The sequence below is a fragment of the Hyperolius riggenbachi genome, chromosome 11 (assembly GCF_040937935.1).
Source record: "Hyperolius riggenbachi isolate aHypRig1 chromosome 11, aHypRig1.pri, whole genome shotgun sequence".
NCBI classification, from domain to species: Eukaryota; Metazoa; Chordata; class Amphibia; order Anura; family Hyperoliidae; genus Hyperolius; species Hyperolius riggenbachi.
In genome coordinates this window covers 80748545-80769562 of record NC_090656.1, presented here as the reverse complement: position 1 = coordinate 80769562, position 21018 = coordinate 80748545, and the positions used below count along the sequence as shown (strand labels likewise).

The following is a 21018-nucleotide window of genomic DNA, read 5'->3' as shown; positions in this document are numbered from 1 at the left end:
AGGGCCCTCTCCCTTAGTGTTTCCAGCTTGATTATGCAATCTCACTGCCAATCACCCCTCTTGTGGACTAGAACAGTCTCTATTTTGACCTATGACACTGGACTGTTATCAAATCATTTGCATGATCTTTTTTTGTTGTAAGTTTCCTGTATGTCCTACCTTGTATGCTAGCCCTAGTATGTATTGTGCAGTGCTGCGTAATATGTTGGCGCTTTATACATACAATAAATAATAATAATAATAAAGTTCCAATGAGGACAATCAGGACAATGAGGGGGGGTAGTGGAAGGAATCAGAGCAGTAAAAGGGATTCTGAAACAAACCCAGGAGAAACGGACAAAAAAGCAGTTGAAACATAAGGGGGAAGTGAAAGAGAAGCAAGTGCAGCCATCCAGGAAACAGAAGATATTGTGATCAATCTCACCCCCCACTTATTCAGTCCTGAATACTCACTTTTGGGATGTGGGTTGCCCCATCCAGTGGTAGGGATAGTTTTACTGTTCAAGGATTTCAAATTCTTTTTAAGATGTTTGCAGTTGTCCCTCATGTATGGCATGGTTGATGAAAGTGCTCCTGATAGACTTGATGGCTGTAAGGAACTTACCTGCTGTGACTTCCAGCGCTGACTCTTCCGGGTTGCAGACAAATTGGGCGGATCTGCATCGCCGCACACCCGACGTCATCAAGTCAGCTGACATCTTCCCAGTGCAGAGACTGGCTGGCATCTCTCGAGGGCGGTCGCGTATGCACGTTTGGCCGTCCTATAGGCTTAGACGCTGAAAGCTATAGTGTCAGCTGACTACTCTCTATCAGCTGACACTTACGTAGGAAGTACTTAAACCCCTGCTGTCCTGTTGATCATTGCCTGTGATAGAATTTGCTGTGGGCTGTTTGCTGGAAAGTGCTTACTACTGTGGATTGATTGCTTGGATTCTGACCTCTGCTTGTGACCTGGATTTTCCTTTGACCACTGCCTGGATTGACCCTTTGCTTGGACTGACCTCTTTCTGTTTGCCACGTGGAACTGACCTCGGATTGTATTTGACCTTGATTCTGCCTAACCCTCTGTACTGCACCAATCCGATCCTCTGTGTATGACCTGGAACTGTACCAGACTGAGTTATTCTGCCTGTTTTGAACTTGTCTATTTGTGGTGCTGGTTGTACCTCTGTCTTTCCGGCATTAGTTGCTATACCTTGCATGCTTAAGTCCTGGGGGTAACCGCAGTCAGGTAGACTCATCTAGACTCCTGTTCACGCGGGGGCTTGGCTATAGGTGAAGGCCGTGCAGTAGATTGGGGTATAGTGACTGAAGAAAGACAGGGGATCAGCCAGGCCTCACATTATCTCAGGCCCCACATATACCTGCATAATGGAGGATATGCAACTTCAAATTGACTAACTCATTGAAGCTGTCAGACCTCTAACTGAGATGGTTACTCATGCAACTCCTGCTGTGGTTAATCCTCCAGACTTCCCACAGGGTGCTGAAGCCGTCCAATTGCCTGACCCATCTTCTGTTCCAGAACCCAAACTACCTCGCCCTGAGAAGTTCTCAGGTGACCTTAGTAGGTTTAGTAACTTCATAAACTCTTGTCATATTTACTTTTTTGTGGGGCCTAGGGACTCAGGGTCAGAGACACAGCAAGTAGCCCTAGTGATCTCATTACTTCAGGGGGATCCTCAGGCTTGGGCATTCAGTATGCCACAGTCTCATCCTGCTCTCACCTATGTGTCAGAGTTTTTTTTTTAAAAGCCATGGCTGTAATTTATTCTGATCCTGATATTACAGTCATTGCGGCCCAAAAGATCAGGAATGTGAGACAGGGTAGAAATTCAGCTGAAGAATATGCAGCAGAATTCAGACACTGGTCAGTCTCTTCCCGCTGGAATGATGCTGACCTTCTCGACCAGTTTTTGCATAGACTCTCAGACGCTGTTAAGGATCACCTGGTCAGTCATCCTCCTCCAGTCACCTTGGGTGAAGCCATTACACTGGCCATTAGGGTTGACCGGCCTTTACTGTGGAGGAACTGGTCACTTGGTCCACTCTTGTCCTGAAAAGAAGTCCGAAAACTTCAACGCCTAGATGAGACCAAGCAAACTCATCTAGGCAGTCAGGTATTTCCTCAGAAAGTTTGTTTACTGTTACCATTTAATGTTAAATGGAATTATGATTATGTTGATGGTAAAGCTTTAGTGGATAGTGGGGCTGCTGGGAATTTTATGGATTTAAAATTAGCCAAGAGATTAGGAATTCCTGTTCTTCCATTAAAGGAAGACGTTTGTGTCACAGCCATAGATGACTCCCCACTCCAATTGAGTCAACCCATGTATGTCCCACCTGAGGTTATATGAAAGTGGGGGCCATTCATTCTGAAAAAATTGTTTTTTGTGCTCAATATGCCATCCACTCTGTTGGTTCTAGGGTTCCCTTGGTTACGCTTATGCAACCCTGTTATTGATTGGCGATCTGCTCAGTTAACGTCTTGGTCTAAATCCTGTTTTCAGAATTGTCTCCTCTGTACTCCTCTGCATACCTTAGACTTGAAGATGGATCAGTTACCCAGAGCCTATCACTATTTTATTGATGCCTTCTCTCCACAGGCTGCAGATGAACTTCCTCCTCATAGGTCATACGATTGTCCGATTGATTTATTGCCTGGTACTATATACCCCCCCGGTAGCTTGTTTCATCTTACAGGTCCAGAAAAAGTTTCTATGAGAGACTACATTAGCAGGTTTGCAGAAGAGATCTGCAGAGGGAGCTCGGAGAGAATACGGAATAACCTTATAAGAGTCTGCTATAACCGTAAGAGGATTACAAAGGATGAGATACAGAGCCTGAAACTGTCTCTGAATGATGACCCCGCTGGATATACATGGGATAAACTACAGACCTTCTATAGGAAACTACAGAGATTCCTAATTAACAACAAAAAGAAAAAACTTCAGAGACTTAGAATTAAGAGTGGACGCCTGAATGCACAAGCAGCAGAAAAAGAGCAACCCACAGGTGTAATGAATCTTTCCTCTTATCAGGTTACTGAAGCTGAAATGTCAGTACTCTCCACAGGCCTGTCATTCTGCCCTGCGAGACCCATAGACAGGATTGCACTCTGTGGAGATTTGGAGGAATTTTTCAGAAAGCTGCGACTCAAGGAACACTACCATGATAAGGAAACCTGTGATACAATGGATAATGGACCAAAACGCACCAGATCTAAAAAGAAGAAAAAAAGATGGACCCCCAAAGAAGGAGAAAACCCGGCCCTGGATAAATACATCAACAGATTCAGACGCAGAATCTCTGACAGGATCCTGAGTAAAAGAAAGACACTGGCCCAGAACGTAACACCACAGGAGCGACAGGCCATCAGATCCCTTAAAGAGACTCTGTAACATCAAAAACCTCCCCTGGGGGGTACTCACCTCGGGTGGGGGAAGCCTCCGAATCCTAATGAGGCTTTCCACGCCGTCCTCTGTCCCACGGGGGTCTCGCTGCAGCCCTCCGAACAGCCGGCGACAGACCCGACTGTAGCTTCAATATTTACCTTTGCTGGCTCCAGCGGGGGCGCTGTGGCTGCTTTCGGCACGGAAATAGACGGAAATACCCGATCTCCGTCGGGTCCGCTCTACTGCGCAGGCGCCGGAAACTTGCGCCTGCGCAGTAGAGCAGACCCGACGGCAATCGGGTATTTCCGCCTACTTCGGAGCCGACAGCCGTCAGAGCGCCTGCGCAGGAGCCGGGAAGGTAAATATTGATGTCACCGCTGCACGGAGGGCTGCAGCGAGACCCCTGAGGGATGGAGGATGGCGTGGGAAGCCTCATTAGGATCCGGAGGCTTCCCCCACCCGAGGTGAGTACCCCCCAGGGGACGTTTTGTCGTTACAGTTCCTCTTTAAGGAGAATAAGGACATTATTATTAAACCAGCGGATAAAGGTGGTGCCATAGTCATAATGAACACCAGTGACTACATCCAGGAGGCACAAAGACAATTATCCAACACCGCTTACTATGCCAAACTACAGGGGGACCCCACAAAAGGCTACAGGATGGCACTCAATAGGTTGGTTAACAGATTGCCTGCAAACATCAGACAACATGTAAGGACCCTTATCCCTGAAGAGCCTAGAACAGCCTGCTTTTACATGCTTCCCAAGATCCACAAAGAGGGAAACCCAGGCAGGCCTATAATCCCAGGGAGCGGAACTTTTACAGAGAACATCTCAGGGTGGCTGGAAAACATCTTGAAACCTCTTGTCTGTAAAAGACCCAGCTACATACAGGATACCACCCACCTCCTGAACAAACTGACAGCCATCAGCCCAGTACCTGAGGGAACCATACTGGCCACGATGGACGTGGAGTCCCTGTACACGAACATTCCCCATGATGATGGTATTGCGGCCTGCTGTAAATATCTTCAGGGTCAGGGCATACCTGTAAAGCCTATTGCTGGACTGATCAAATTCATTCTCACTCATAATTATTTCACTTTTGGACAGGACCTCTATTTACAGCAGATGGGCGTGGCAATGGGTTCACGATTCGCACCACAGTATGCAAATCTCTTCATGGCCAAAATCGAAGAGGAATAGCTCAATGCGTGTGGCATAAAACCCATGGCCTACTTCCGCTTCATTGATGATATTTTAATCATCTGGTCCGCAAGTGAGGATGATCTTCACCAATTCCACAGGAACTTCAATGCCTTCCATCCTACAATCAAATTGAAACTTACCTACTCTCACACAGAGATTAACTTTCTGGACACCACCATATACATCAGGGGTAACAACATACAAACCTCTGTGTATCGTAAACCTACAGACCGTCCCACATACCTAAGATATGACAGTTTTCATCCCAAGCACATTAAGAACTCTATAATTTACAGCCAAGCTATAAGGTACAACCGGATTTGTTCTGACAGGATGGACGGAGACAAGCACCTGGATCGCCTTAAGAACACTTTTATTAAACAAGGTTACAGTCCTCCTATGGCTGAGGCCCAAATCAGGAAAGCCAGCAACATCCCCAGGACTGAACTCCTGAAATATAAGCAAAACCAGAAAGAGGACCGTGTCCCATTGGTTGTCACCTACAACCCACACCTGGAAATTTTAAGGAGGATTGCTAAGGAACTTCATCCCATTTTAACCAGGGATCACAGACTGAGAAAGATATTCCCTAAACCTCCACATCAACATCAAACTGCCGACAAAAAATATGTGGGACCTGCAGACACATTTACTCCACTGACAGGGTAACGATACCAGGTTCACAACAGGACTACAGAGTACAAGGTACATTTTCCTGTGGTTCCACCAATCTGGTATATCTGATCATGTGTGCTAAATGCCCCAATGTGATGTACGTGGGAGAAACTGGACAAACTCTGCGCAAACGTATGAATGGACACAGGCACACTATTAATGATACCAAATCTGGACTCCCAGTTGCTACACACTTTCGGTCCAACGGACACAGCATGGATGATCTTCGTGCCACTGCCCTGAAGGGTGGCTTCAAAACGTCAAATGATCGATTAATAGCAGAAACAAAATTTATAAATTGGTTCAAAGCTGTGCAGAACGGTTTGAATAAGGACAGCAACTTCTTATATTGGTATGAGGCGGATGATATTTAAACTTTCTCAGCCATTCTAGCTGAACTTGTGAACCAAGAATTTACGATACCTCTGGGTCAATCCTAATCCAGGTCTGTGAGCAGGGAGTAAACAAGGATGCTTATCTTAGCTAACAACCTTTAACCCCATTTAGATGGTCTGTTTGAATTAAGGCATCTTAATGACATGTATTTATGCTTGGAAAGAATATCTGTTTTCCCTTTTGATGATGCATGTATATAAGCTGTCTGTACCACCAGCCTGCAAACTAACAGGATATAAGCCCGACGAAGGCTGCAAGGCCGAAAGCTTGCTTATTTTTATTCATTTTTAGTTAGCCAATAAATGGTATCATCCTGATTTAAAACTTCTTGCAGATTACATTAAAGAAAACTTGTAAAAGGGGTTTTTACGACAATCCTCTTCTCCTGCAGGAGCTGTTTTTTGTTGTTTTTTTTTGTAGAGGAGGAGGATGGTTGTCTTAGACCGTGTATAGACTACAAAGGTTTGAATAACATAATGATCAAAAATCGATATCCTCTTCCTCTCATTGATGATCTGTTTACTCAAATTTTTGGGGCCAGAGTGTGTTAGACCTGCGGGCCCCCTACAATCTCATACGTATCCGTCAGGGGGATTAATGGAAGACTGCTTTTAAAACACAGGAGGGGCATTATGAATACCTAGTTATGCCCTTTGGTCTTTGTAATGCCCCAGCAGTCTTCCAGGATTTTGTAAATCATATTTTCAGAGAAGTTTTGGGTAAATTTGTTGTAGTTTATCTGGCCGACATTCTGGTATATTCTTATAAGGAACTTACCTGCCATGGCTTCTAGCGCTGACTCTTCTGGGTTGCAGACAGAGTGGACAGATCCGCATCATTGCACACCCGACGTCACCAGGTCAGCTGACGTCTCCCCAGTGCAGAGTCGGGCTGGCATCTCCTTAAAGACGGTCGTGTATGCACGCTTAGACGCCGAAAGCTATAGTGTCAGCTGACTACTCTCTATCAGCTGACACTTAGGTAGGAAGTACTGTGTGATTTGTGCGACTGCTGTGACCGGCCACTGATTGGGTGATTTTGGTATTTAAACCCCTGCTGTCCTGTTGATCATTGCTTGTTTCCCGCACTCCACGGTTCATAATCAGCTTGTCTGCAATGCCCTCAAACTGCTCCTTGGTTTTAATAATTTCGCTTTTGATTAGGTGTTCTACTGCCAGATCAGGGGCATGTCAATGGGTGCCTCTTGTGCACCAGCATACGCCTGCTTCCACCTTGGGCTCTGGGAGGGACATGTACCCGTTAAACCTTTTTCAAAGGGATAAAAACAGGGAACACCAAGAGCCCCAATAGTGTAATTCGTACTGGACAAGGTGGCAATAAGTTTGTATTGCTAAATACTCACAAGTCAGGGTCACCAGCAGGCAACCACTGTAAAGGCAGGTGGGGAGATTGTCCTGACCCCACTCAGGATTAAGAAGTCGCTCTCTGTAGACAGGAAGAAAGGGTAGCAACCCTCCACCAAGGGTGGACTCAAAATTGTATACAATGAACAGAGGCGCCAAAAGTATAAGATTAGATTAAATGAGCTTAAAAAACAACTTAAATGGCAAAATTGAAGTAGGAAGTGGTGGTCTTACCTCCCTCAAGCAGACACGACAACGACTGCAATTCAGACAGTCAAATACATTTATTAGGAACTCCAAAAATAAATGCAACACGTTTCGCAGATTCAACCCCGCTTCATCAGGCAATATAGGGAGGAGTATCAAACAATCTGCACAAGGATTTAAATTAAGCGCCTCTGTCTGCTCACAGCCTCCGTAGAAGCGCTATCCCAGCGCGAAACGGCCGTCAGGCATCATTGCCCAGCACCCACCACCACCCACGGCTCCTCTCACAAGGGTATGTCTTTTTATGCCATTTTGCAAGATGTTGCACGCCTGCACTTTATGTATGCTACAATAAATTGGACACTTGCAGCAGTGCCAGCTTTCCTGTTCTTCTTACTTGCTTGCTGTTGGAGGCTTTTATTCCTGCCAGGACATAGATTTCACCTCACCACCACCGCACACACTCTGCGCTCCTGCTGATCACGTCGCTCTCTGCCCGCTGCAGCTCGGTATGACAGCAGAGCTCCGTGAGCCGGTTAGTAGCTGATTTCATTGGCTCCTAACTTTGTCATCAACGTGAGTCAATCTCATTGGCTTACATGGATCACAGGGTCCGGAGCCAATGAAATCAGTTCCTGACTGGCTCACAGAGGTCACTGGTCCTTAAGGGGCCAGAGATCGCTGGTACTGAAGGGGTTAAAAACATTTTTCCTTTGCATTTTTTTAAATCAATTTTCTCAAAAACTACAAGGTCTTTTTGAAAAATTGTTGTTTTTTGTTGTTGTTTTTTTTACTTGTCCCCACCAATTTTGGTGACAATGGCATGCATGTGGGCTTTGCTATTAACCACTAAAGTCGGAATGAAATTACGCGATAACTAAGCAAAATTGCTAAATTACAGTTCCTGATTACGTTTACAAACTAAATTAATTACGATTTTCCCCAGAAATTTCACATTCGTAATTGTGAATTAGGATGCGAACATGATTATGCAAAATTTGTTCTCATCACTAGCTGATGTAACTCAGTGCTAAAATGCATTGGATGCAAATTGTTTTAACCACTTCAAGAGACACTGAAGCGAAAAAAAATATATGATATAGTGATATGTGTACTATGAATAATTACTAGAAGTTTAGCAGCAAAGAAAATATTCTGATATTTTTATTTTCAGGTATATAGTGTTTTTTTTAACATTGCATAATTCTATAATATGTGCAGATTACACAACACTCAGCATTCAAAATGATTATTTCAGAGCAGTCTGTGAACTAATGACCACTCCTCTGGCAGAGAAAAAGTAAATAGTTCAGGAACAGTTGAGGTAATAAAAGTCAGAAGACAGCCCTCTCCACGACTTTGAAAGTCGTAGAGATCAATGGCTTTTTTGCATAGAGATAACAACTAGAGTTTCTAAACTCTTCCTGTACTGGAAACAATTAGACTGATGTATCTGATCTTAATGTTTTATTTCTTAGCTGTACTACACATTAAAATCATAATATCATCATTTTTTTTCGCTTCAGTGTCTCTTTAAGGACCAAGGGTGCTTTGCAGGATCTGTGCTGAGTGGGCTCTCCAGCCCACAGCACAGATCAGGAGTAAGGCAGGGCGACCAGACTTTCCCCCCTTTTTTCCCCACTAGGAGGATGACCTTTTGGGGGGGTTTGATCGCCGCCACTCCATGTGGCCGAGCGGGGAGGGCTCCTCAAAGCCCCCCTCCGCAGCACGATGCCTCCCTCCCCTTTGCTCCATGGGCGGCACAGGACGGCAATGCGTCCTGCGCCGCCTCTGATAGGCTTCAGCCTATCACACGGAAACAATCCCCGGCCAATCAGAGGCCGGGGATCGCCGATCTCCTTTACGACGCTGCTGCGCAGCAGCGCCGTATTGATGTAAACAGCGGGGATTTGTTCCCCACGTGTTTACAATTAGCCTGCGAACCGCGATCGGAGGCTCGCAGGCTATTCACGGAGACACCCTCTGTGAACTGACATGGAACGGCCGCTCGTTGTTTCCATGTAAAACCAAAACGACCAGCCGCGCCTATCGGCGTTAGCTGGTCGTTAAGTGGTTAAACGTGTTTCTGATCTCAATATCAAACTGAACTAGCACAAGAACCAGCAGTGGTAAAAGGGCTGCGGGTGATCTAAATGAATACGACAATAGTCAAATTTCAAAAAATATCAAAAAAATAACTGTATTGGATATACATAATCTTAAATGCACATAAAAATGGATCAAGTTAAAAACACTATGAGATGGTCATCGCACCACGTCAACACAACATCCCACTGCCACACTACCCACACACATACACCCTATGATGGATAAAGGGACGTGCAATGTCAGAGTCCGCCTTAACCAGGCAACAGGTAGTCTCCACAAGTAAGCTGGAAAGGCAAATTGCAAGCAGCAAGCAGTTAATGCATAAATAATGTGGCTACAGCCGCCCGAGTCTGTGGGTAAAACGTAAACCAAGATATAAATGTTGTCAGTCTCTCCTAAAACAGTAGTGTAAGCAGGGTAATGTCCACAAGACAGCTAGCGGCAGTAGCAGCAGAGGAAGCAGCGTAATCTATATAAGCAGGCACATCCCCGTTCACTTTCAGCAGCAATAGGAATAGTTCATTCACTTGTAAAGAGACCAGGGCTCATACATCCTCAGCGTGACAGTCTCTGCAAGAGGATACCACTCAGGAGCAGCAAGTCACTGAGGGTAATGCGCCAGATGGCAACGCCGCCAGAGAAAATACAAATGGGTGCTCACCAGTCCTGATGTGGGGATGTGCTCAGCAGTAGTCCATGCTTTGATGAAGCGTGGGTCCGGAGGTGGTAGATAGCCGGATGGCGGAGTGGTGGTGATGCCAGTCGCGTGGAGGGACGGCGTCTCATTAGGGAACACCGCCTTTACATGTATAGCCGACTTCCGGCGTCCTCAGAAGGCGTGTCCCTGTTCTGATATCACACATACTTATCATTCTTGCCGGCCAATCGTCCGCCAGCGGAGGGGCCGGAGGCCGGGGGTGACGTGCGCTCTCCAGGGAGAGAGAGGAAGCAGGAAGCAAACCTCCCTCATCCTTGCGCAGGGCCGGCCAGTGACGCCCCCTGGGGCGACCGAAAGACCATGCATCCACATACAGCTACAAGGTAAATCTCATCTAATACAAAAACAACTACAGAGAGTGCAGAATTATTAGGCAAGTTGTATTTTTGAGAAATAATTTTATTATTGAACAACAACCATGTTCTCAATGAACCCAACAAAACTCATTAATATCAAAGCTGAATATTTTTGAAAGTAGTTTTTAGTTTGTTTTTAGTTTTAGCTATTTTAGGGGGATATCTGTGTGTGCAGGTGACTATTACTGTGCATAATTATTAGGTAACTTAACAAAAAACAAATATATACCCATTTCAATTATTTATTTTTACCAGTGAAACCAATATAACATCTCAACATTCACAAATGTACATTTCTGACATTCAAAAACAAATCAGTGACCAATATAGCCACCTTTCTTTGCAAGGACACTCAAAAGCCTGCCATCCATGGATTCTGTCAGTGTTTTGATCTGTTCACCGTCAACATTGCGTGCAGCAGCAACCACAGCCTCCCAGACACTGTTCAGAGAGGTGTACTGTTTTCCCTCCTTGTAAATCTCACATTTTATGATGGACCACAGGTTCTCAATGGGGTTCAGATCAGATGAACAAGGAGGCCATGTCATTAGTTTTTCTTCTTTTATACCCTTTCTTGCCAGCCACGCTGTTGAGTACTTGGACGCTTGTGATGGAGCATTGTCTTGCATGAAAATCATGTTTTTCTTGAAGGATGCAGACTTCTTCCTGTACCACTGCTTGAAGAAGGTGTCTTCCAGAAACTGGCAGTAGGACTGGGAGTTGAGCTTGACTCCATCCTCAACCCGAAAAGGCCCCACAAGCTCATCTTTGATGATACCAGCCCAAACCAGTACCGCACCTCCACCTTGCTGGCGTCTGAGTCGGACTGGAGCTCTCTGCCCTTTACCAATCCAGCCACAGGCCCATCCATCTGGCCCATTAAGACTCACTCTCATTTCATCAGTCCATAAAACCTTAGAAAAATCAGTCTTGAGATATTTCTTGGCCCAGTCTTGACGTTTCAGCTTGTGTGTCTTGTTCAGTGGTGGTCGTCTTTCAGCCTTTCTTACCTTGGCCATGTCTCTGAGTATTGCACACCTTGTGCTTTTGGGCACTCCAGTGATGTTGCAGCTCTAAAATATGGCCAAACTGATGGCAAGTGGCATCTTGGCAGCTGCACGCTTGACTTTTCTCAGTTCATGGGTAGTTATTTTGCGCCTTGGTTTTTCCACAACCCTGCGACCCTGTTGACTATTTTGAATGAAATGCTTGATTGTTCGATGATCACGCTTCAGAAGCTTTGCAATTTTAAGAGTGCTGCATCCCTCTGCAAGATATCTCACTATTTTTGACTTTTCTGAGCCTGTCAAGTCCTTCTTTTGACCCATTTTGCCAAAGGAAAGGAAGTTGCCTAATAATTATGCACACCTGATATAGGGTGTTGATGTCATTAGACCACACCCCTTCTCATTACAGAGATGCACATCACCTAATATGCTTAATTGGTAGTAGGCTTTCGAACCTATACAGCTTGGAGTAAGACAACATGCATAAAAGACGATGATGTGGTCAAAATACTAATTTGCCTAATAATTCTGCACTCCCTGTATATATATGTATTGAAACATTATTCACATACCAAATCATATTTAAAGGGAATGTGAGTGAAAAAGCGTGTTAACTGTTATGAATCAAATAATGCATAATGCAAATATCAAAATGAGCCTACCGTATATTTTTCAAAGAACAAAATATCTAATTTCCGTTACTTGCAATTTCATCTGTTGTGGGTTTTTTTTTCAATAAATATAAGGTAGAATAGTCGGTGAAATGCTAATAATTCGTAATTGATAAAAATGTTATGGGTGTTTTTTACAAATGTATGCAGCCTTAAGGAAGCCACACACCATACAATTTTTTTTTTATTAGAATCGAGCATTCTAATCCAATTTTCCAATTGATTTCAAGTGTCGATCAGAATCTTTGAGGTACCAAACACACATTTTGAGATTGCCGCAATTTCGGGATAAAAGATTGTATATTCTCAAAAACTTGGTTGGCTAGAAAATCGAGAGAAAATGTACTGAATAGTTTCATACACTTTTTTGCTGGTTGAATACAATTTTACAATCCATCACATTGTATGGTGTGTGGCCACTTTTAATATTGACAAGTCAAATGTTGCAGTGGTCGGTTTTCAAGCTGCTCAAATTTGAATAGAATTTATGTTCACTCAAAATTATTTGCATCTCATTGACCATATATATAGTCCTGTGCAAACTGATGTTAAAGGACCAGTGTCACTTACTTTTTTCATGCAGGCCCCCCCCCCCCCCCCATTAGCGACGGCGATGTGGCTTAGACTATTGCAGTATAGGGGTGCACAAGCGGCAGTTGAAAAGTAGCAATACCGCTCTCCCCTCTGGCTCCATCTGCCGTTCCTAACAAACGCGGATATCGCCGCTCGCAGACACCATGGGAGCGCTGGTCATATTGACAGGTCACATCACTGCTGTACATACAGGAAGACTGCGGGGGGGACCTTCAGGAACCCGTCTGAGCAGGCACTGCTGTGGGCTCCTATTGAGACTCACGCACATGCGCAGTCTAAGCCGATCACGCATCCCGCTGTGTCTGTGAGCAGCGATATCCGAGCTTCTTAGGAACGGCAGATGGAGGCGGAGGGGAGAGCGTGATTGCTACTTTTCAACAGCTGCTTGTGCACCCCTATACTGCAATAGTCTAAGCCACGTCACCGTCACTAATGAAGGGGGGGGGGCTGCATGAAAAAAGCAAGATTTTATTTTTCATAATGCACAAAAAAAAAAAATGAAATGCTGGTAACCAATACTCTTGTTACACCAGCTCTTAAAGTAACAATGTGAAAAATTATATTGTTTAAGAAAAAAAATGCCTGCTGCTTGACTGTTAACATCCCCCTCTCCTTTTAAGCGGTTTTTAAAACGTTTTACTCTACTCTGGCGCCTCTGTATACCGAGTTTTTGCTGATCTTGACTGTTATGTTGATATTTTGGTTATGGTAGTCCATACGATACACTTGGACTAGGCAGAGGAGGACAGAAGGAGGCACAAAAGGTGCAAAGGCGGAGAGGAGGCACCAGATGGATAGGCAAAGGCATAGAAGGGAGATTAAGAGGAGCACAGGAAGATCAGAAGAGATGCCAATTGGAGGTAGGGAAGCACAGGGGACAGAAAGAGGCACAGTGAGAAAGTAGGGGGCACGGGGGGCAGGAGGAGGCACAGAAGTACAGGAAAAGGAAGAGGGACAGAGGGGACACAATAGACAGGAGTCCGGGTGGCAAGAATGGGCAGAGAAGGACATAAGGCGGCACAGAAGGGGCATATGAAGATCCACAAAAGGAGCCACAAAGGGGGCATAGATGGATGGGGTAGACACAGAGGGGGTACAGAAGGAGAGGAGGAGCCACAGTGAGATTGAAGGAGGCATATATGGAGAGGAGGAAGCACAGGAAGGGCTGGATTTATGATAAGGCACTGTAGGCATGTGCTGGTCATGATTTGAGAAAGGACTAGGATGGCCCGTGCGTCATCTAGCACAGACCCACAAATGGATTTTTTTTATCTATTATTATGTTTTACAGAAGCCTAAATAAAGGAAAAATGTTATAGATGGTGCGAACCTTAAGGAGTAGGTGTCTGATGATGGAAAGGTGGCTCACGCTCGTCCCTGTGTGCCGCTCATTCCCTCCCTCCTTCCCTATGCAGAGTCCCAATGAAAGGAGTCATTGAGAGGTTACTCACACAGCTTTCATCATGCACTGACCAGATCTCCCTTCAGTCAGGGGCACCTCCTAGATAATTAATACAGAGGTTCCTCCAGCTTCCTAATACTTGGGGGCACCTCTAGATATTTAATATCAAGGGTACTTCTGAAAACCTAATACTAAGGGGCACCTGTAGCTACCAATGGAAGGTAAGGGAGAGGTGACAGTTGGGACAGCCAACACTCTTGAGGTGCAGTTTGGTGGGTGTTTGTAGGTTCATGGAGGGCAAAGTCTAAGGTGCCAGGACATCTGTGCTTATAGACTCCTGTGAGGTAAATCCGGGCCTGAGCACAGGGGTAGAGGCAGAAGAATTATAATACATGAGAGGGCACAGAAGGAGCACAGGGTGACAGGGGGATGACAGTGGGGGCACTGGAGGCACAGATTGAGATACAGTGGAGTCCGGGGCTACCAGAACAATATACATAGTGTACCTAGGGGCAATCAGCAAGCATTGTGTTTAATCTTACTAGTTAGGCCCTCTAATGGTACATACACATGTCTGAGTTTTTCAAACGACCGGTCGTTTGGACCAGTTGTTTGGACGTCAAGTCAGGCGTGTGTACAAACGATCGTTCGGCCGATAAGGCTGGTTTTGAAGGAATCCGCTTGGCGGATCCATCAAAATTATCAGCCTTATCAGCTGAATGATAGTTTGTACACACGCCCGATTTGACGTCCAAACGACCGGTCCGAATGGCCGGTCGTTTGGAAAAATCAGACGTGTGTATGTACCTTAACAGTTTGGACAACCCTGCTTTAGAGTGTTTTAATTGACTGAGTTAAAGAGACTCTGTAACAAAATGTTCAGCCTTATTTGTTGTATTCTATAAGTTCCTATACCTGTTCTAATGTGCTCTAGCTTACTGCAGCCTTTTCTAGTTGCGCTGTCCCTGTAATATATCTAATCTTCTTTTCTTTGTCAAGCTTTGTCGACCCAGAGATGAATGCGCCCTGCCTCTGCTGTGATAGGGAGAAGTTATGTACATCCCTCCACGCCCCCCTCTGTTCTCCTGTGTGCATGAGTCGCAGGCAAGATCTCTGCTCACAGCCAGCTTCTCTGTGACCTTGTGAACAGCTGTGAGTGCAGAAAGATCAGTTCAAAGCCCAGACAAGCAGCTAAGGCAACACGTGGGAGAAACATTCCAGTCAAGTCATGACTGAGAGGAGCCTCTGCATACGGGCACCTGCTCTGATGATGTTTTTCCTGTTTGGCTGCCATCTTCATTGTTTACAAAAACAATGAATAAAACAGTGATTTTATCACCAAGAAAGCAGCGGGGAGTGGCGAAAATGTCACAGAGGGGGCTAGAAGAGGCCAACAAACGGGCTGGTACATTTATTTATGTAAGATTTTCACTGTACAGATTCTCTTTAAGATTTTTCCCGTATACCTCTCATTTCAATGCGTCTTTATCCAAGTGTTACAATAAGTCATAGGTCCTGTTCCAGCAACACAAGCCAGCATCCCCGGATGCACTGCTTAAAATGAGAGTGCCTTTTCAAACTCCCTGCTCAGCTGTGTAGTTATGCAAAGCATATAACAGTCCTCTGTTCTGTTTCAGAAGCGTTCAGTAAGTGCAATTATCAAGCACCCTGGATTTGATCCATCGTACAAATATAATGACCTTGCCCTGATCAAGCTAAATAAACCTCTGAGGTTCAACGACTATGTACAGCCAGTATGTTTCCCCAAGTCATACAGCAACATGGAGCCTGGATTAATATGTGTGGTGACTGGCTGGCACCTCAGTGGAGAGGGTATGTATGCTGAGAGCAGTGACATTCGCAGACTCTTGTATTGGGGGGAATAGCACAATAGTAAAGGATAATGGGGTGTTTACATAAAATAGTGGTAAAACTTGCCTATACAGACAGGGCACATACATGTTATCCTGTGTAAAGCAAATAATATAATGCATATTGGGTAATTTGCATAACTTGTGTTATACACACAACAATGCACATTGTTTATGTAATGCTCGTTAATCAAGCAGCTTAACTCCTTTCACTGAGTAAAGTCCACCCTTCCCATACTTTCATAATCAAGCCTCACTATAAGCACCTTAGATCCTATTTCTAACCTCGTTCTCCCAGTTATTTCAGGTTTTATCCCTGCACTAACAGCTCTCTTCAGCACATCACTATCCACTGGAATCTGCCCAATGCACTCATCCTCCTTCTAAGAAACGCACCAATACTGAGGGCCTGAGCTCACTGACAAAGTTGTGTCCACTTTTTAGATAATGTTAAAGAAAAGCGGACAGAACTGGACACAACTGCGTTCGTGCACTCAGGCTCCTAAAATAAATCTTTGTTGGACCCCACAACACTCTTCAGATATTTTTCCAATTTCACGATTCTCTATCTTGGCCAAATTACTGAAACAACTCATTTATTCAGAACTGCCTGATTACCTCCCTACTACCTTGATGATTCATAATCTTCAATCTAGCTTTCATTTCAACCAGTGCACAGGAACAGCACTCTCCAAAGATGCTGATCTCTGCCTCTGACACAGGAGACCTGGGTTTCAAGTCTCAGCTCCGGTTTAGTAAGCCAGCACCTATTCAGTAAGAGGCCTTGGGCAAGACACCCTAACACTGCCACTGCCCACAGAGCATGTCCTAGCGGCTGCGGCTCTGGTGCTTTGAGTCCGCCAGGTGAAAAGTGCTGTATAAATGTTATTTGTCATTTTTTGTCTTACAATCCAAAATAAGTATTTCTAAACTCATCCTTCTTGACCTGTCATCATCATTTGATACAAGAACACTTTCATCTTTAGGATAAAGGGTTTGGCTCTTTCTTAGGTTTGTTCCTCTCTCTCTCTCTCTCTCTCTCTCTCTCTGGAATGTCCCACATTGGCTCTGACTCAAATACCATCTTCTCACTATGACCTGTGTCTGATGCGGTTCCCCAAGGTTCTGTCCTCAGCCCCCTTCTTTTCTCGATGTATACCCATGGTTTCAGGCATCTAGTACTTTAGTTGGGCTTCACTAGCATTTCCTTGTGGATGACACACAAACCTGTTTATCAGATCCACACCTTTACTACTAGACATGATTAAAATGGAAATGATCATTTTTCCACCCCCTCAATCCATTTCTTTATCCAAAGTATCAAATGTCAATGATATCCCTGCTTAAAGCGGACCCAAACCAAACATTTTTTTAATTAAAAATATTTAATTGCACCACTCTGACACATACAAAGATAAATAAACACTCCTTCAAACCTATGATCATTTCAGTGCATGCTTTTCACCCTTCTCTTTTCATAGCTAGGGTTATACTGGGGCAGCCATTAGCAATTCCTCCATTGCCGGACACCATCTACTCCACCAGTTTGCCGGAAAAATCCTGCAAATTTTAAAGGAAGGGAGGGGTTCCTCCAATAAATGTAAAATATTTTATATTTGTCATCATGCAGCTGAAAAAAAGGCTGCTATTTATTATTATTATAATTTAGAAAATATATTTTATTTCTGAAATCTTGTATTTTTAATTTGGGTCCACTTTAAGTAGCGATGGTCGGAAATGCCAATTTCCGATTCTGCGGTAAATCCGCATTCCGCCATTGCCAAATACCGTTTCAGCTTTCCGCTACCAATTTCCGCATTCCGATGCGGAATTTCCGCCGGAAATCACGGAAATTCCGCCCGACTTTAACATTGATTTTCTCAAGAACAATAAGGTCTTTTTGAAAACTTTTTTTTTGCATTTTGTTCAGGAGATTCTGTTTAACAAACCCTAGAAATTTGGTGTTTCTAGGACTTACGGGGGCTTTGCTATTAACCGCTAAAGTCGGCAGATTTTTACTGTAATGTAAATGCAGAAAATAGGCAGATGCAGATTTTCTGCATTTTACATTACAGTAAAAATCCGCCGACTTTAGAGGTTAATAGCAAAGCCCCCGTAAGTCCTAGAAACACCAAATTTTCAGGGTTTGTTAAACAGAATCTCCTGAACAAGATGCAAAAAAAGTTTTCAAAAAGACCTTATAGTTTTTGAGAAAATCGATGTTAAAGTCAGGCGGAATTTCCGCGATTTCCGGCGGAAATCCGCCTAATGCACTTGCATTACCGATTTCCGCATTCCGATGCGGAAATGCAATTTCCGATCGGAATTTCGGAAATTGCATTTCCGCGGAATCCGAATGAGCATCCCTAACTTTAAGGGTATCTTCAACTTAATAAACATATTCCGCATTGGACTATAGGTGCCAGGGGTGTAGCTAGTAATTAGAGATGTCGCGAACCTCCGATTTTAGGTTCGCGAACCTCCTCGAAAGGTTCAGTTCGTGAAAAAGTTCGCGAGCCGCAATAGACTTCAATGGGAATGCGAACTTTGAAAATTTTAAAAAATTCTACCGGCTGGAAAAATGATAGAAAACATGTTTCAAGAGCTCTAATACCTGGAGGCACACCTGATTGAGTGAAATACACATCACTGCTGGAGGACCCTCCCTCCCTCCTCCAAGCTAGGTCCTTTATACCATTTGACTCAGTTGTCTGCCTACACTAATTAGTTATGGGACAGCTGCTACACACTCTGCTAGGGAGATTTTAATTAGGGCTCTTAACCTCCCTGGCGGTATATTAAAAACCGCCAGGGGGCAGCGCAGCCGTTTTTTTTATTTTTATTTTTTTAAATCATGTAGCGAGCACCAGCCCCACCGATCGCCTCCGGCGATAGGCGACCAGGAAATCCCGTTCAAAGAACGGGATTTCCTGGAGGGCTTCCCCTGTCGCCATGGCGATGGGGCGGGATGACGTCATGGACGTCGTGACGTCTAAGGGAGTCCCGATCCACCCCTTGCCGCTGCCTAGTGCTGATAGGACAGGCAGCGCAGGGGTCTAGGGGGGGGCTGTGCTGCGACGCGGAATGCGGCGAATCGGCGCGGAGCGGCGGCGATCGAAGTGCTAGCTGCGTTCAGCAAAAAAAAAATTACTCAAATCGGCCCAGCGGGGCCTGAGAAAACCTCCTGCGCGGCTTACCCTGAACTACGTTCGGGGTTACCGCCAGGAAGGTTAATTAATGGTTAAGGGCTCTGCTTCTGACACAGGAGACCAGAGTTCAAATCTCAGCTCTGTCTGTTCAGTAAGCCAGCGCCTATTCAGTAGGAGACCTTAGGCAAGTCTTCCTAACACTGCTATCTTGTCTAATTTTTCTCTTGACAACTGTTGAACACAAAAGATAAGGCCATGTCTGGCTACATATCTGTAAGCAGTCGCTGCATGGGCAAGTCTTCCTAACACTGCTACTGCCTATAGAGCATGCCCTAGTGGCTGCAGCTCTGGTGCTTTGAGTCCGCCAGGAGAAAAGTGTAATATAAATGTTATTTGTCTTGTCTACTTTTTCTCTTGTATTGAGCATAAATGGTAAATGCTAGGCCAGCTTCAGTTAGTACTGTTGTGGTACAGTGGTTAGGGTGCTTGCCCACCACACAGTGAGACCCAGGTTCAAATCCCAGCCAATGTGAGTTGGCTTTTATGCTACAAATCCTTAAAGGGAACCTAAATGGAGAAGGATATGGATTTTTCCTTTTAAAATAATACCAGTTGCCTGAATCGCCTGCTGATCCTGTTTCTCTAATACTTTTAGCCAACGCCCCTGAACAAGCATGCGGATCAGGTGCTCTGACTGAAGTCAGACTGGATTAGCTGCATGCTTGTTTCAGGGTGTGATTCAGCCACTATTGCAGTCACAAAGATCAGCTGGACTGCCAGGTAACGGGTATTGTTTATAGGAAACATCCATATCACTCTCAGTTAAGGTTCCCTTTAAGCAACCTAATGTTTCTATTGCATTGAGCATAAATGGTAAGTTTTAGGCCAGCTTCAGTTACTGCTATAGTGGTACAGTGGTTAGGGTGACTTGCCCACCACACAGTGAGATCTGGGTTCGATTCCCAGCCATGATATGATGTAAACTGGTTTTTGAAATAGTATAATTCCCTGGCAGATGAGACCTGAGGAGGGAATAGGTAGAAGGGTGGGAGGAGGGAGGTGGGAGGAGGGGATCCACAAGAGGCTAATTAAAATCTCCCTAGCAGAGTGTGTAGCAGCTGTCCCATAACTAATTAGTGTAGGCAGACAACTGAGTCAAATGGTATAAGGACCTTGCTTGGAGGAGGGAGGGTGGGCGGACCTCAAGCAGTGTGTTTGGCAATAATGTGTCTGCTGACAGTGATATGGAGGGTCAAAGTTTTGCTCAATAGAGCATTATGGGGCGAATCGAACTTCCGCAAAAGTTCGCCTGATGCAGGTTCGCCGGCGAACCGTTCGCGACATCTCTACTAGTAATCATGGGGCCCTATAGCAAGGTTTTAGTTGGGGCCCCCTTCCCAAAAACAGCAATGCACCTTTTTGCCCCTTCCCTCCACACACCAATTTTAGGTAAATGCATATATTCTGGTGTCTCAACTTGTGTCTGTCTCCAGAGACTGCACCAAGGGGGATTCTGGGCAGCTGTAATCTCCCCCCTGCGTTTGCCTATGATTGCTACGCCCTTGATAGGCGATGTATGGACAGATCTCTCACTGATCGAATCTGATCGGGGAGAGATCTGTTGCCTGCTCATACACCACAGGCCAATTCCCAATCGGTTTCAACATGAAATCTCTAGGGAATCTACCTTGTGACGCAGCATCTGCCACCTTGCCGCCCCCAGCGCTGCCCCTCCTAATGTAAAATGTTCCCCCCAGCATAAGTGACTGTGTGCACCTACTAACAACATGGGGTGTGTGTATGCATGTAATTGCATGGGGCAGCACATTTTACATTGGAGGACAGTGCCGGGGGTTCTGTTGTGTTTGACGCTCGTCTCGATATCGCACACTGT

At 45.0% G+C, this 21018-nt stretch overlaps 1 protein-coding gene across 5 annotated transcripts in view; it reads left to right on the top strand.

Moving 5' to 3' along the window:
* Nucleotides 1-21018, top strand: part of LOC137539184 (ovochymase-2-like) — a 229166-nt gene that overhangs the window by 143931 nt on the left and 64217 nt on the right. For all 5 annotated transcript variants that reach the window (XM_068261698.1, XM_068261699.1, XM_068261697.1 and 2 more), the window contains exon 17: nucleotides 15742-15937. In XM_068261698.1, coding sequence (XP_068117799.1) covers nucleotides 15742-15937 — 196 coding nt within the window. The remainder of the gene's footprint in view (nucleotides 1-15741; nucleotides 15938-21018) is intronic.